This window comes from Heteronotia binoei, chromosome 1, assembly GCF_032191835.1.
Source record: "Heteronotia binoei isolate CCM8104 ecotype False Entrance Well chromosome 1, APGP_CSIRO_Hbin_v1, whole genome shotgun sequence".
Taxonomy (NCBI): Eukaryota; Metazoa; Chordata; class Lepidosauria; order Squamata; family Gekkonidae; genus Heteronotia; species Heteronotia binoei.
The window spans coordinates 234,512,568-234,529,662 of NC_083223.1; the positions used below are offsets into that span (position 1 = coordinate 234,512,568).

At 46.5% G+C, this 17,095-nt stretch overlaps 1 protein-coding gene across 6 annotated transcripts in view; it reads left to right on the top strand.

The window, feature by feature from the left end:
- Positions 1–2,254: 2,254 nt before the first annotated feature.
- The window catches only part of CCDC85A (coiled-coil domain containing 85A), a 214,211-nt gene continuing 199,370 nt past the window's right edge, over positions 2,255–17,095 (top strand). For 5 of the 6 annotated variants that reach the window (XR_009555966.1, XM_060249496.1, XM_060249465.1 and 2 more), the window contains exons 1-2: positions 2,255–2,515; positions 9,643–10,570. Coding sequence is in view for 5 of the 6 variants with exons in the window: in XM_060249496.1 (XP_060105479.1) it covers positions 2,264–2,515; positions 9,643–10,570 (1,180 nt within the window). In the remaining variant the exon portion in view is untranslated. Of the gene's footprint in view, positions 2,516–7,322; positions 7,412–9,642; positions 10,571–17,095 lie in introns of those variants that run through there. The other variant, XM_060249487.1, reaches the window with a different exon arrangement.

Consider the following 17,095-nt stretch of genomic DNA (forward strand, 5'->3'; position numbering starts at 1 on the left):
GATAGTGAAGGCTCCAGTAGAACACCCAAACTCTTTACCCGCTGCGCCGCCTTTAGCGGCGCACTGTCAAAGGTCAGGAGAGATATTTCCCTCCCCAGGGTGCCACGGCCCACAGAGAGAACCTCTGTCTTCGCTGGGTTCAACTTCAGCCAACAATCTAAGCACTGTGCAAACACTGAAAGTTAAATTAAGCCATGTCTTCGGCCACTGAGATCTTAATGAATTAATTAAGCACCAGCAATTTAGCTGAGGAAAACAGAATTCCTTGCGAGCCCTTTTAAGAACAAGCCGCTGAGAAGGATGCGGGCCGCGTCCGGGAGGTGGCGCCTGCGAGCCGCACGGCGCCACCGCCTGCCTTGCTGCCTCCCTTTGGGCTCGCACGTGGCCGCCGCCTCCTGGGTGAAAAGCCGCCAGCCGTGTCGGGCTGGGCTCACTCGGCTTTGCAAAGTGGACAGCGCCGTGTCTGCCGCGGGCGCCGGAACCCCAATGCGCGCCCTTTGTCGTTCGCGGGAGCAGCCGCAGCAGCGTGGCCTCAGGCTACCGCCGGAAGGAACCCTTTGCACTGGCTGAAGAGGCGAGGCGCGCGGGTGGAGCCCAGCTCAAGAGTCAGCGCAGCGGCGCACAGTGAGAAGGATCCTCTGCCGGGACGAAGAGAGGATGGCAGCGAGGGATAAGCCCAGTTAAGGAAAGGCGTGGAGGAGCAGAGGGGGACCTTACGCGTTGCTGAGGGGCTCTTTCGGGGTGCGCGGAGAGGCGGCTGCGGCGTCGGATTGCAGCAGCCCCGGCCAACTGCACACTCCGCTGAAGGAGCCCAGCCCACTTCTGCAGGAGCCGATCGCGCGGAGAGGGGCATCAGCCTGACGGGGCGAAGGGGGCGGTTGTCTCGTGCTACTTGCACGCGCTACCCTTCAAGCCCCGCGTCTTCCTCCGCGAGGGAACTGTGGCTCTCGTAGGCGTGGGAATACCCAGCCCCCCCCCCCCTTGGAGGACCTGCCCAATACCCGGAGGGGGCGCCTGTCTCCTCCTTGCGCGGCGGCGGCGGCGGTATTGGCGCCCCAGAAAGCTTTGACTGGTTTGACTTCCCTGTGACGGGCGCGTCTTGGTGTCTGTGCTGTGAGAGCTGCCCCACCTCAAAGGCTGCGCAGGGTGGAATCGCACCGCTCCCGGCGTTGCCCTGCTGCTGTCTGAGCAAGGCGCAGCGTTGTCTCCTGTAGCTAGAAGACGAAGACCTCGCCTAGGAGCCGCTTCATTGTAGTGCCTCTCCACCCCTAGGAAAGCCTAGGAACAGGTCGCGGGTGCCAGTTCAGAGCCCCGCCTGGCTCTTGCTAAGCCCGGGAGCTGAAAGTTCCCGAGTAGGAAAGGGCAAAGGCGTCTTGGGGAGCCAAAGGCAAGAGGAGTCCTCGCGCAACTTTCAAGAGCAACCCCAATTTGTTCCGGTCTTTGGAAGAACCCGCTTGCCGTCTGGCGAGCGTCTGAAGGCGGAAGGAAACGCCTACCGTAGGGACTTAATTTCTTTGCAAGAGAAGGAGTTAGGGGAGGCGCGCGCCCCGCCTTCACGTGGCGGGCTCGGAGGTGTGCTGTGTGGGGCGCCTCCCCACAGGATTCGTCGGGCAGGCTGCGCTTCGCGTGGCGTCACTCAAGATAAGGAGGGCGCGAAGACCTCGCCTGTCCCTTGGGAGGATTTCCTGTGGCGCTCGGTGCAGCCTGCCCGGCAAAGGGTCTGAGGCTGCGGACTGCCTAGAGGGGAAGGCGGGGCTCGGATCGCCTCCCCACCTTCCGCTTTGCCAGAGGTCCGGCTCGCGGAGTGTGGCGCCGGCATATCCAGAAACACGCGGTGGCGGAGAACTTGAAGGCGGCTGCACCGGGAGCTGGAAGGTGCCCTCCCTTCTGACTTGCTCTCCGCCGCTTTCTCACGTAACGCGCCCCCCGCCCAAAATGTCTCTCTCTGCCAAGGGAGTTTCTCTCTCTCTTTAAACAAACTCGAAGCACAGAATAAGAGTACTTCCCCCTCTTTTTTAATTGAACCTTTTGCATCCCCTACACTGCCAAGATCTACTTGCTAAACTCCGAGGTCACTCCGGTTGCTTTGCAGAGGTCAGAGCAGGGGAGGTTGTGTTGCTGGAGGGGAAAAGGATTCTTGGCCCGAATTGGAATCGGGGCGTCAAGATCGCCAAGGTCCGTCCTTCGCCCCGAGACCAGAGAGGATCCTCCAGACTCGCTCCGCTTTCCTGGGAGACCCCGAGGAGTGCCTTCTGCCGCCAGCATGTCTAAAGTGGCGGCGGCGACTGGAGCTGCAGCCGCGGCGGCCGGAGCCGAAAGTTGCGGGGCGGCGCCGGCCGAAGACCTCTCCAAAGTGTCGGACGAGGAGCTGCTGAAGTGGACCAAAGAAGAGCTCATCCGCAGCTTGCGCAAAGCCGAGGCCGAGAAGATGAGCGCCATGCTGGACCACAGCAACCTCATCCGCGAGGTCAACCGGCGCCTACAGCTGCACCTGGGCGAGATCCGGGGGCTGAAGGTAAGCCGACGACGCGCGCCCCCTTGGAGCCGGGGAGGGGAGGGAGGGAGGGGGAAGTGTCCTCTTTGCAGCTAGCCTGAAGTTTTGCACTCTCTCAAACCTGGTCAAAGGGATCTTGGTACCTGGAGTGGAAAATCCAAATGGGACACCTCCTTCTCGCTAACTAACAGGGAGCTCAATCCAACCCCCTCTTATCCCCCCAGTTGAAGCTGGATTGAAATGATGAATGATACCAGAGCTCAACCCTCCGTTCACTATTGCTGCAGAACTCCCAGTTGGTTGTCCATTGTTGGTACAATGGCTCTCCACATCTGCCATCTTTACTGATGCCTCAAAAACTGCTGGCCAGGGCAGTTGCTTGCCTCAGGATAGTGCCATCTTTGCTTAATTGCCATGAAAGCAGGACTGGGCCTTCCTTGCTGTTAGGGCTCAGCTTTAGGATTTGTTCAGTAATGGAAGCCCTCTGAGGATGTGCAGAGTTTATTTCCATCACTACTAAGCATCACTTCACCGCCTGATTGCAGCATTCCAGGAAGTGTATTCCTTTGCACAAGTAGTGAAGAATCCATGTATGTTCAACATTGCAACACTGGCTTGTGGGGCTTGCTCATGTGTTTCACTGCTCTTGTGTTGAAGTACACCACCCAGAAAGCCTCAGCCTGTTCTGGGTTTCCAGTGCATACTCGTGGCAAAATGCATACATCTGCAGCTGGTACATCACAGATTGATGCGTTTGTACATATATGCTTTCAGTCTTTTGCGCATCTCCATTTAAAGGGTCTTGAGTAGCAGGGCTTGGATAGAGGACCTTGGCATAATCAGGAGCATCCTGGGGAAATTCTGTAAATGGGGATTCCAGTTCTGTTCTGCAACCATGATCCCTTGGGGAGGGACTGTAGGTCAGTGGCAGAGTATCTGCTTTGCATGCAGAAGGTTCAGTCTCTGGTTGAAAGGGTCAGGGGATGTGAAAGACCTCTGCTTCAGAGTAACTGACAGGGTAAATAGCATGGATCTTGATGGACCAGTAGGCTGAGTCAGTGTAAGGTTCTCCTGAGGCTGTGGAGAGCAGTTGCTGGTGAAAGTTGACAAAACTTGGTTGACTGGAATTTGATCTGTTTTACACTCAGGCTTGTTTCATTTATCTTTGCCTTTGCCCCCAAACTAAAATGAACCCTGAGTGATTTGATGACCTTTTTATCTTCCTTTCCTTCCAGTGAGAGACAAGCAAAAGCAAACTTAGGGGTCTTGCCTTCTGGGTGGGAGGAATCCTACAAGGAGTCCTAGTATTGCATTGCATTGAACACTTATGTGGTGTGAAACTCAGGTCAGCATCTGCTCTCCATCCCCGTGAGAGCCCTGCAAGTGATCACCTGTTAATTGGTTAAAAACCAGTGTGGCATAGTGGTTAGAGTGTGAGACTAGGCTCTGGGAAGATGCAAATATGAAGCCCTGCTCTACTATGAAAACTTGTTAGGTGACCTTTGACCAGGCACACACTCAGCTATCCTACCTCACAAGGCTGTTGTGAGGCTAAAATGGAAGATAATAATGTAAGACTTTGATTCCTTGTTTGGGAGAAAGGTGGGATGTAAATGAAGTAAATAATGTGAGTTGTGGGACTTTGTGAGCACCTTGGCAGAATTGGGGCCATAGCATTGAGTCTTACGTCACTTATTTTGTTTCACTTCAGAGAACAGTATTGGGGAATAATACTAATATTGGGGAACAAACCACATATGGAGGAACAATGTTGGAATGTTTAGTATCCACTGATTTTGTAGGAAGTGTTGCCTGCAAACAGGAGGCTGGGCTTTTCCATCTGCTCACAGAGCTTTCCTGCAAAATCCCAGTGGATTTTACAGTGCTGCATAATTTTTTTTTTTTAAAGAAAACCATGAATACAGGAAAGATGCTCTGTCAGAACAGGTACCTGGCAAATTGAGAAGAGAAAGAACAGATGGGGAGAATGAAGAATCAGCAGGAAGGGGGGGTGTTTGTGAGAAAACTGAGGGATGATGTGAAGACTTAGAGCCAAAACAGGGACTTTCCTGATAAATGGGAATGTTATTATATAATTAACATATATCCCCTTCCTAGTGGGGACACCAAGGGGCTTACATCATCTTCCCTTTTGCTATTTTATGACACTCAAGAGGAGAAAACAACCAAGTTTCTTGGCACTTAAAAAACCTAGAACTGTAGCCTGCTCACAAGTTACAGTGAACACATGCACCATCCATGTACAGTGTACACTTGATTTTTCTTTCTATATGCGTGGAATAATTCTCATATTCCATGCATGTACAGCTGAATGTGTGATTGATCCAAGTACTGGTCTGGATTTTCAGTTGCAAAGTGAACATGCTTTGGCTCTCCCTTACAAACATATGTATATACATGCAGGATGTACATGCGTTCCCTGTAAATTGTGAACGGTATTTGCATTGTAGGTACATAAAATATTATAGGTACATAAAGTGTTCAGGCAGTGCAAGAGAGAGCAACTGAAGTCTCTCATTGCTGTTGAAATGGCTCTAAGGAGAAACTGGCATGGGAATTATCTGCTTTTGATCTGTGATGGATAGCCATGGTGGTGGAAAATGCTGTCAAAGTCACAACCGACTTGCAGCGACCCTGTAGAGTTTTTAAAGCAAGATCCGAATAGAGATGGTTTGCCATTGCCTGCCTTTGCATAGTGACTCTGAACTTCCTTGGTGGTTTCCCTGCTTAGCTTCTAAGGTCCGACAGGATAGGGCTGGTCTGGGCTCTCCAGGTCAGGGCATAGCCATAGAACACTAAACTGAATAATCTTTCAAAGGACAGGGGGGCGTTGATTTATGCAGAGGGCCCATCTCTCCCAGAAGGCTTTGAGACAGAATGGTTTCTTTAGGGTCTTCATGGTCAGTCTAACAGTAAGAGGACAGAGTTTGACCTGCTTAGCATTAGCAGGTGAAATGGCTTGTGTCCTTCAGGTCTCTCTGTGCAGAATGCCCACTTGGATCCCTCCATGGCTTCTGCCTTCCTTTCCTCCTCCTTGGCTGATTGAGGCTTAGTTCTGTTCACAGGAGTGCAGGTGGGGCAGTCAGAAGAGCTGTGGGGGCTCAGCCAGCCTTGGAAATACACTCACAACAAGTTTTGCATTGCACACTTTACATGTGGAGGGCCATTATGGAATAGCAGTTAAATTACCAGACTGGCATCTGGGACACCTGGCCTCAGTTCTTCACTGGATTACCTTGGGCCATTCACTTTGAACAAGCCTTGAAGCTTGTTGTGAGAATAAAGTTGGTGATGGGAGAGCTGTACATGGGACTCTGAGCTTTTTGGAGGGAGTGCAGGTAGCTATCCCCACATCCATCTTTTGTGGACTTCAAGGTTTGTGTGTTGTCTGTTTTTGCAAAGCTTTCCTATCTGGTTGCTTATAGTAAATTCATAACTCTTCACTGGCAGAACATAGCCCATAGCCATCTTACTTATGTAAACTTTAAAAAGCCTTTTCAGGATGTGAATTACTCTTTGTTCTACCTGTTGGGCCTCTATTTGGGTCCTAGCCTGATTTCTTTAATAAACTTTGACAAAGTTTGCAGCTTTTATACTTCTATAATTTCCTGAGGGGTAGCCATGCTAGAACAAGTTTTTGTAGCAAAAAGAAATGGAAGTCCAGTGGCTCCTTAAAGTCTAACAAAGTTTATTCCAGCATACACTTTTGGGGAGTTGGACCTCACTTGCATCAAATGTGTAGGGCCTCCGATTTCCATATTTCCTTCCAATGTGCATCTGATGTGAGCTCTGGCTCCTCAAAACTTGTGCAGGAGTAAACTGTGTTAGTCCATAAGCTGCTACTAAACTTCTTTTTCTCTTTTTAAAATGTGGTTCTCATTGCCAGATCGCCTGCCAGGTGACGCCTTTGCAGCAGACAGCTTACGCTGTTCTTTGCAGTTTCTATTTCTGTTCAAGGTGGTGGGCTGTATGTGGCAAAAAAGTTCCTCCGATTACACTGCAAATGGTTTGCAGATTGATTGATTGCTTGGTGAATTGCAACCCCCCCCCCCCATATATATCCATGCGCTGTGCTCTGATGTCCCTTATACAGAGAGAAAAGGGTTAAAAACCTGCCATCTACTCTTTCTGGGTGCTTATATTTAGTGGTAGCCCTGGCCAGCTATTGATCTGCCTAGAGGAGGAAGGATATAAAACTCTGAAATGATGCACTCAATTGACCTAGTGATAGGAAGGGCGATAACTAAGGCTCCAGCGACATGCCTTTGTGGGGCTCCATAATTTGTTCCTTTATGTTTTTTTCTTTTACAACCCAAAATAGGGCAGTTGGAGAAAGGTTGTTTTCTTTTTTTAAAAAAAAAAACCCTTCTGTCACTTTCCCCCCAAGCTCAAATTTACCCCTCCCAGCTTCTTTTTAACCCTTGGAGGGAAGGTATGAGAAACATATGGGGGGCTTTGTATATTCTCCCTCCCCAACAGGATAGGGAGATTTTGATCAGAAAAAGGACCTGATAAGAAAGGTTTAAATGAACCCTGTGTACTACTGTTCTCCATTCCAGCCCCCAGCCTGGCTGCTCTGGGTTAAAAAGCGAAGATGCTACAGAAGAAGGCTTCATAGACCATCATGTAACCATGCATCATTTGAGCCAGAGCCTTGGGAACACTGTTGTAGAGACAAAGATGGACAGGGGCATTCAGACGGGTTTCTCTTCATTTTGCAATTTACTCCTAGTTTTCTTTTATGGTGGAGGGCTGACAGGGTTTGGCCCTATTTGGGAGAAAAATGAAGGAGCTTGGCCCAAGCTTTTCCTTCTGGCTTTCTGTCTGTCTACCTGAATTCTGGAGCAAGGGAGAGGCAAATAGTGGAAGATTAATTTAACCCCCATGGCTAGAAGGGTAAAACTCAATCTCTTCCTCAATCTATTTTGCGAGGGAGATAAAAAAGCCTTCATAAGGTTTTTATTTTGATTCCTAAGAACAGATCTCATGCTTATCACCTGACCTGTGATTATTTCTCCAAATTTCTGCAAAAAGGATTCACTCTAGGCTTATCAGAACCCTTGACTGGGCAAAGTGTGCACTGGCAGATGTATATCTGCAATCCAGGTCATTCTGTTGCAGCTGGCTAGGAGCTGCAAAAGCAGGACAGCCTACTCTGTCTTCTGAATTGAATTAATTTAATGCATTACAGCCTCCCTTGGGCTGCCTTTCTGCAAGTAAACTTATTTGTATCCAGGTACTTCTTCAAGTGGTCAGGTTGATGGGGAAAATGTTCTTGGTGGCAAGTGTTTGGGCCTCTGAGGAGAAATAAAAAGTTTTTTTTTAAAAAAAAATTGAAGATACTTTTAATTTGGAAGTGGAGCTAACTTGGGATATGATTCAGGATGAACTGTGGACTTTTACCAGTTGACCAGAATTCAGGAGACTGAAATCTTCTTGACTTGGAGTCCAGGGGGGCAGGGCTGATGCTTAGGGGGCTGTACAGAATGCCTGCCCAGTCTCCCCCTTCTAAGCCAATGGACTTGGATGGATTGAGAAAGGGGTAACTGTGTTTAGCATTGCACTGTAAGACTCAGATGCTGTAGAGGCAAGCCAGGCATGAAAAAATGGAAGAATTATTGTATAGGCAGAGGCTGCGGTGCACTTGTTAGTCATGATGGGCTTTCGATGTACACAGAGAGAGACACTGCACATGTATCCACTCTCCTTTGGGCTAGTCCACTCAAAGACAGGTAGCTGGTAGGGCTAGCTTCATCACAATGCTTTCCTCCAATTCAGGATGGTATTTTCCCTTGTGCATAAATTGACAGCTGTCATTAGAGTAGGTGGTAGACCTTGGCAAAGGTCTCTGCTATATCCTAGATTGCAGTCAATTCATACATTTCCTAGAATGTAATGGACATTGTTGAGAAAAGAGCCATCCTTTCTGTGTGAGAGAGGGCCATATATTTTGGCTGGTCTCGGTAAGCAGGTGAAGGGTATGGTTGCCAGCACCTTGTCTCTCCCCTGACAGTGAAAGAACAAGGTTTTATCTCTGATGTCAGATAGAGCCTCCGAGGCTGTCAAAGTACGGTGCATCTCTGGGCATAATCAACAGCTGCCTGTACATATGCATTTTCTGTTGTGGCTCACGCCCTGTGGAATGGCCTGCCTAAGGTCGGGAAATCTCCAACTTGCCTGGCCTTCTGCAAAGTATACAAAATGGAATAATTCAAGAAGGCTTTTCTGCACAGATAGTAGGGTTGCACTGCACAAAAGGGTTTTGCAAACCTGCTTGGATAAATGATTCACTGCCACAGGAGCATAGACATTTTCAAGAGGGGAATGGATAAGCATATGGAGCAGAGGTTCATCAGTGGCTATTAGCCACAGCTTATTGTTGGAACTCTCTGTCTGGGGCAGTGATGCTCTGTATTCTTGGTTCTTGCGGAGGGCACATTGGGGGGCTTCTAGCCCCACTGGTGAACCTCATGATGGCACTTGGTGTTTTTGGCCACTATGTGACACAGAGTGTTGGTCTGGATGGGCCATTGGCCTGATCCAACACGGCTTCTCTTATGTTCTTATTATGGACTGTGGCTTATATGGTTGTGTTTAGCTTATTGTAAGTAGCATCATATTTATGTGACTTCTTTACCACTTAATGTTTCATGTGAATACTTAAGTTATGCTCTTCTTCTTTCTAGAGGTTCCAGACTTCTGAAATCCTAATGCTTTGGGTACTGAATGTCCCATTTTGTTGATTGTACTGGCTTGCTCTGTGTAATCCACCTTGAGTCCCTGTGATAAAGGTGGGCTGTAAAGAAAGTAAATAAAAATAAACTTACGCATATTCTGTGTAAACCTAAATATGGCCATAAAAATAATTTCAGTAATTTATACCAGTGCTCATACTTCGCATCCGCAGTCCCCAGGCATCCAGAATTGGCCTTGTTCTTGTGCAGCATTGTTGATCCTAAATTAGACTTGTAATTCCATGGTAAGAGGGCATGGTAGATGAAAGGTTTGCAAGCCCTGTTATCTTGGCTGCCCTAATGTGTTGCCTGTGGCAGAGGATGTTTATTAGACCACAGTCTTTCCTTGGTAATGTATTTGTTGTTTTCTCTCTTTGCCTGTCTCTTTCAAAGGACATCAATCAGAAACTGCAGGAAGACAACCAGGAGCTGCGAGACCTTTGCTGTTTCTTGGATGATGACCGGCAGAAAGGCAAAAAGGTTTCCCGAGAGTGGCAAAGACTTGGCCGCTACAGTGCCGGTGTCATGCATAAAGAGGTTGCCTTGTATCTGCAGAAGCTGAAGGAGCTGGAAGTGAGGCAGGAAGAGGTTGTGAAGGAGAACTTGGAGCTGAAGGAGCTTTGTGTCCTGCTGGATGAAGAGAAGGGGGGTGTTGCGGGGTGCCGGAACTCAGTGGATAGTCAGGCCAGTCTCTGCCAGCTCAGTGCCACCAATACGTACATCAGGGATGTTGGGGATGGAAGCAGCACCTCCAGCACTGGAAGCACAGATAGTCCTGACCATCATAAGCACCACCTGAACTCAAGTCCAGAGCACCTCCAAAAAACAAGGAGTGAAGGGAGCCCCGAGCATCAGAAGCACATGAGCGCTAGTCCAGACCACCTCCACAAACCCAGGAGATGTGCAAGCCCAGATCCCCAGAAGCATTTGAAAGGACTGAGCCCAGAGCATCACAAAACAATTGGTAAAGTGGCCCCCGAGCAGCAAAAGCACAGCTGTAGCAGTCCGGAGACCCTGCCCAAGCACATGGTGAGTGGTAGCCCTGAACATTTTCAGAAACATAGGCCTGGAAGCAGCCCGGAGCACCAGAAGCACAGCAGCAGCAGCAGCAGCCCAGAGCATCTTCAGAAGCACACTCTGAGTGGAAGCATGGAACATCTCCCCAAAGTGAGGGGCACCAGTCCTGAGCACCTCAAACAGCATTACTTGGGAAGCCCGGAACACAAGCACTTGAGTGGAGGCAGCAGAGAAGGCACTTTAAGGAGGCAAGTCACGGATGACCTGTCCCCCCATCACAGGAGCCTCTACAATGGCATGAATGGTGGGTCCTTCAATGGGTTACCTTTAATAACTATGATGGTTTTAGAGATAGTTGGCAATGCATTGCCATTTTTGTGGTGGTCATTTTCAGGATGATGATGGGTTCACAATGCAACACTTCTCTTCCAAAGTGAAGCAGAAATCACTGCTATGGCTGCAGTTGTTCCCATTGATACTGTAGGAGGATAAGCACAGATGAAGCGGAAGGGGATGCTGTGGACATGGAGTGATGAAATAGGCTGCATGGCAGTTGTGTCTCGTGGGGTTTATGTGGAAGTGGAAACAAGGAGCCTTGGAAAGAGGATATCCCTTGAGGATAAAGTATAAAGCCTGAATGCACACAGGGTGGATAGGGAAGACAGGGGATTGGTGAATGCAAGTGTCTCTTGCACAATTCAGAATAAAATTTACAGGGCAGGATCTGCAGCCAAGGTTAATCTGCAGCTGCTGCCTTCAGGCTGAAGGGTGCATTACAAACTTCTCTTGATTTGATAGATTCATAGTGAAAAAAAACTGCTTAGTGAAGGGACAATGCACGTTTACTGAATTTCTCCCTCTGTGTACAGTTCTCAAAGGTGTAGGGCAGAGGTGGCCAGCGGTAGCTCTCCAGATGTTTTTTGCCTACAACTCCCATCAGTCCCAGCCAGCATGGCCAATGGCTGGGGCTGATGAGAGTTGTAGGCAAAAACATCTGGAGAGCTACCGTTGGCCACCCCTGGAGTAGGGGATTTGGGGGGCCTAGATGCTGCATTTTGGACAGGGTTCAGCTGACTTTCATCCCCTGGAACTAGACAGCAGCTGTGAGAACTTACTTTCCAAGTGCTGTAGGGCCTGATTTGGATCTGGACAATGGCATGGGGGTGGGGTGGGGGGAATGGACTTCAGCTACCCCTATACCAGGGGTGGCCAAACTTGATTAATGTAAGAGCCACATAGAATAAATGTGAGATGTTTGAGAGCTACAAGACAGGAAGGAAGGAAAATAGATGGGGGAAGGAGAGGTGAAAAGAAAGCAATTTTAACTTTAAATGTATTCACCAAGCTCCTGGCTGGCTTGGATAAGTGATTTAAAGAGAGAAATATCTTCTACAACCTGGCCAATGGGGTGATGGGGGCTTTGAGAGCCACACAATATATGTGAAAGAGCCACATGTGGCTCCCAAGCTGCAGTTTGGCCACCTCTGTCCTATGCCATTTTCACAACCTGGAATGGAGCAGGGAAAGAGGCGATACAGGGCCATTTTGAGTCAAGAACCCTGATGTGACTTAATTTGAGCCTAGGAATGTTCTGACTTTTCCCTTACTGGTATGTTTTGTCCTTTTCTTCTTGTCAGTTCTTCTCTAGTGAAATAGGGACATAACAGAATTGGAAGGATGGATTCTTTTTATGCAGGTTCTGTGATTCTGAGCAGCAATCAGTGGCTTCATTGTGGAGGGTATTTTCTTGAGGGGAAGCATCCAGTCAGTCTTTGTGGACTCATAGGGTATGTCTTCTGCACTCACATTGTTTTTGTGGTGTGTATGAAGTCATAAGAGTGGTAGCTTACTGATGTTTTCCTAGCATCTTTAGAAATAGATTCCTTGACTTCTAGCCTCTGGGATACAGTGCACAAGAAACCATTGCTTTTCAAATATGTATTTATTCCGTGTGTGTATGTGTGAAATGCTATCAAGTTGCAGCTGACTAATGGTGACCCCAGCAAGGGGCTTTCAGGACAAGTGAAAAGCAGCAGTGGTTTGGCATTGCCATCTTCTGCAGAGTCTTCTTCGGTGGTCTCCCTTCCAAATACCAACCCTGCTTAGCTTCCTAGACCTGGTGATATCAGGCTCTACCCATGCTGTCTTCCCTTCTCTATTTTATTTCTTACCACCAGCTTAAAAAGGGTATTCTAGACAGTTGCACAATGCAAGGGATTTAAGTCTGAATCCATTTTCCTAGATAGGAGCTAGTATTAATGCATGGCTGATCGATTCTTTACAACAATGGTCATTCAGTGATTTATAGATCTTGCATTACAGCTTAAAAGAGAAAAGGAAAAACAATCTTCCTTTTGAGTTTTATATTTCTGTTGTGTGCATAAAGGCTTGATGCTAGCAGCCCAGCTGGTAGGAAAATGCTTTATAGGATTGGGACCTGGCCTGATCTACACATGCAGCAAAAGGAAGTGATCAAATGAGCTGTGCTACTTCAGGCTGCAAACACCTGTTTTGAATTATCCTAAAGATATGAAAAAAATCCTTTGGGGTGAAAAAAAAATCTGATTCAGCCTTCTCATTGCTGTATTAGTTTTCTACTTGCATTGAGGTTATTTTTTTTTTTTAAATGTGGGAGAGCACTGAAAATACCATCCTTCTCCTGTGACCAGGATAATGAAAAAACAGTGGCTGTTTACAATTGATATTTTGTTCTTGAGATCTTTCCTGTTTTTCAAGAGCTGCAGAGTAGATGAGTTACTTTGGGTTGTGCTCAAGTTCAAGCTCATGGACCAGAAAGGAAGTAAGTGTTCTGGCTGCACTGTGTTCATCCAAGAGAGAGCAAAAGATGGTGACAAAACTGAATCACAGAGTATAGTGTCTCATGTGCAAGCCCTGGAGACCAGGGGTGAACATCTTGATAGTCTGTGGTTCAAGAAAAATCAGATAGATTCTTGATAACTCTGGATTGACTTTGTAAAATCACTGTGACTCTAAATGCTTATAAATTGCCTACTTCTAATCGTATTGCTTTATGATTCAGTACTCTGCAATTTGAAAGAGCAATGAAAGTAATATCTGTGTGTTCTCAGTGAACTCTGTTTTGGGAAATGATATAAGCTTGTGTCAGGGGTGGTTCAGCAGGAATTCTCTGGGATTGGGGGGGATAGTTGTGGCAAAATCAGGGCCTCGGTGTAAACTTACCAAAGCTGATAAGAAAAATCTCCCTATTTCTCTAACTTTAGTAAACTAATTTCCAAATATATCAAGATATTTCTTGTAATAGGAAATATGTGTATAAACTCAGTTTGTTGAGTAGCTTGCTCTTCCTTCTTCCCTCCTTACATCATTCTTACTGTTAGCTGCCCTGAGCCCATTAGGGGAGGGTGGGATATAAATTTGATAAAATAAATAAGTATAATAAATAAGAACTGCAGTTAAGCAGTAACTTCCGTTTCCCACAATGCAGGCAGATTAACTAGAGCTGTATTTCACTCTATTAACTGGGGTCCTTATGTAGATTTTAGGATACCTGTTATTGGGGGGGGGGGGGAGAGGAATAATTCTGGTTAGCCTGTATTTGTACTTCGATGGTAACCTGAGTTAGTACTTAACCACAATTGTTGGTTGGAGAAGGCGGCAGAGATTGAGGCATGCCCACAAGCTTGTTTGAGAGCCAGATGTTTGAGAGCTGCAAGACAGGAAGAAAGTAAAGTAGATGGGGGAGGGAGGAGGTGGAAGTGGAAAGAAAGCAAAGACTATTGAACTCAGCAAAGACTATTGAACTCAGACTATTGAACCCATGTAGAAATTACTTTTGATATGTCTTTTACCTGGGTACTCCAGAGGTTATACATGCCCAGTTACCCATTTGCTGTTTTTAGGTTTGCTACTTTTTAATTGCAAAAAGACTGGTTCTGCATGGGTGACATATGAAAATCAAGGATTGGAGTCCGCAGGGTCCAACCTTTGGGGGAAAAAAGATCTTTGTTAGGCTGGTTCTGATGGTTACAGACCCCAATAATAATTACTTTGGAAGACATGAAAAAATGGTTTGTGCCACCAAATTATTTTAAAACTTTCCTGGAGTTGGAAAAGCGGTTGGAGTTGCATGTGTATCTCTCCCCCTGTCACAAAACAATCATATTAATCAGTCTGAAGCTTCTTGTCCTTCTCCAACCATGGATGCTGACATCTTTTTACAAAGCTGGCTGTGGACCGAACTCTGACATTGCCTGCACATGCTCTAATGTGCTAAAAGTGGAATGAGAAATAGTTCCAGAGAAAAGAAGGATGTAGAATGAGGCTACTTACAGCTTTCTGCATTTAGATCAGATTAGTCATGCTTAGGAGTTCTGCACTTTTGTGCAGATGAACAATAGAATGAGTGTGATCTGCACATCAGTAGGCCTTAGATGTGTAAGCCAGAGCACTGCCAAGGGTGGAACTAGACAAACTCCCCAAACTGATAGTTATGGCCAGAAATGGCAGTTTGATGTCTGCTTCTTAACATGCATTGATTGAATTGCGTGATGCAACATCCTAGTGTATTTTCCTAACCCCACTCACCCTCATTGGTTGCCACTAGGAGGTGGTGGTAGGCTCTGATTTTTTCATGCAATCTCAAGGAGTGGGGTGGCGGCAGGAGCTATTTGGCCCAGGCGTCACATTCACAAAGGGCCTCAAATGTGGACTTTTGATGTTATAGCCAGATGTGGTTATACACAGTCATAGAGATGGATTTGAAAGAAGGTATTCATACCACATTTTGTCACCCCGTTTTAGCATTTCTTCCTTTTTTTTTTTTTTAATATACTGGATGTCTTTAAAAAAGGAAATGGCACATGCCTTTCTCGTTCTCTGAAAGGCCCTGGGAGAAACTGTTGGATGATGTCACATTGCTAGTTTCTATTGCTTCACATTATGTGAGAGAATCAGAGGGGCTGCATTTTGGATAATATTTCATTCTGTCCTTGGTATTGCTCATGTATACATGCCCAGGAGTCCAAAAAAATCATTATGTAGCTCACTCTGCTCTTGGGTGATTACTGAGAACCAGGAGCAATGCATTAATGTTATTTAATATGTACAAATGGATAGGTTGTGTGTGGTCTTTAAAACATTGTAAATCTTTTCTCTTTTTTAAAGAAATATTTTGTTTTACTGGGAACTCTGCTTAATTTTTCTCCCTTTTCTGTTTTTTTTGTCTGAGGAAAATACCAGTGGCTTTTGGCTCTGCTTCTTACTACCCGCTGAGGTTATTAATGAGCTGAAGCAAAACTGCTGACTAATATTCTCTGGCACGAACTGCTGGAGGGAAGATGGATCAGAAAAGAAACAAGTGCTTGAGAGGACCAGCATTCATTTCAAGTGGGGGAGGGGGAGAATACATATACATGTGGGTGAAATGGAAACTTGGCTACCATTGTCAACAACAGCAACTCACTGTATGCTGAGAAGAAGAAATTGTGCTAATAAATAGGTTCAGGGGATTTGGGAGAATTGCAGGATGCCAGTGAAATATGGGACATATCTTTCACCCCACTGAGCACTAATCTACATACTTCCTTTGCTCCTGATTGGGCGCCTTTTCTCTGCTCTGCATTTACTCCTTTTACTACCAAAGAACTGAAGGATTGCTTTGCTGGATCTGATCAAGGGCAGCGTTTTGCTTTCCTTTATAGAGAGGTAGGTATTCACCAGCCAAAATGTCAACCATGAAGATGTTGACCATTCCCTGTTGCTATAGAATTGGACACTGTTGCCCGGGCAAATGCAGGTTAATGATAATGTAGGCAAAGAGGTCTTTTGCAGGGGAAGAATAAGTGGCAAGGCTCTTCTCTCTCTAGCTGTTAGACATTGCCAGACTTTTAGTTCATTCTTATTTCCATATTGATTCTTGTAATGTTAGTCTTGTTGGTCTTCCTGCTTAGACTTTTGTGCCTTCCCTGTCTGCTGCTTGTTTAGCATTTGCTCATCTGATTGGCTCATTTGCTTGTTTGGTATCTGATCATATTGCTCCTTGTGCTACTCTCTTCACTGGATTCCTCTCTTCACTTTAAGTTTCTCTGTGGCCTGCCTCCTCCCCATTATCTTTGTTAGGGACCAGACTTCTAGTTAACTGTAAGATGATTTTTTCTGTTCACTGCCTGTGCCCTGTGCTGTATCTAATCTTGGAACGCCTTTTCACCTCTGACTCTCTACTTCTTTCTTTACATTTAACCATCTCCTTTCTTAAGGCACAACTAGTCGTCCTGGCATTTCCCATGTGATCCCTCCTTCCATTTTGCTTTATTTTCCATTCCTTTTCTTGTCTTTTTCTTTTATTTTGTAAGGTTGTGAATATAGTCTGTTTTATTTTGAATTTTTGTACAAGTTCTGACAGTTGTAGATGCTCCATAAATTATTGCTGCCCTTGCCCATTGATTCTTCCCTGCAACCCCCCTCCTCCTCAAGTCTCGCTTTCTACAAAATTGGACTCATTTTCAGTCCTGTAGCCTGACTGGGGGAAACAAGTAAGAAAAAGATGGCTAAGAAGTAAGGATTGCAAAGAGGGAATAGGGGATGAGAAAGGGTTAAATACTTCCTCTCAGTTCTTCTTCCTTGCAAAACGTCCTTTTTCCGTTAAAAGTATGCAGCAAATCCAGGTTTGGAAATCCCATGTCTTATGTAGTCCAAACTTTTAAAGGATAGTCTCATGGCATCTTAAAAACACCCTGACCTGGATTGTCCAGGTTTGCCTAATCTCATCAAATCTCAGAAGTTCAACAGGGTTGGCCTGGGTTAGTACTTGGATGGGAGACCACCAAGGAAGTTCATGGTTGCTACGAAA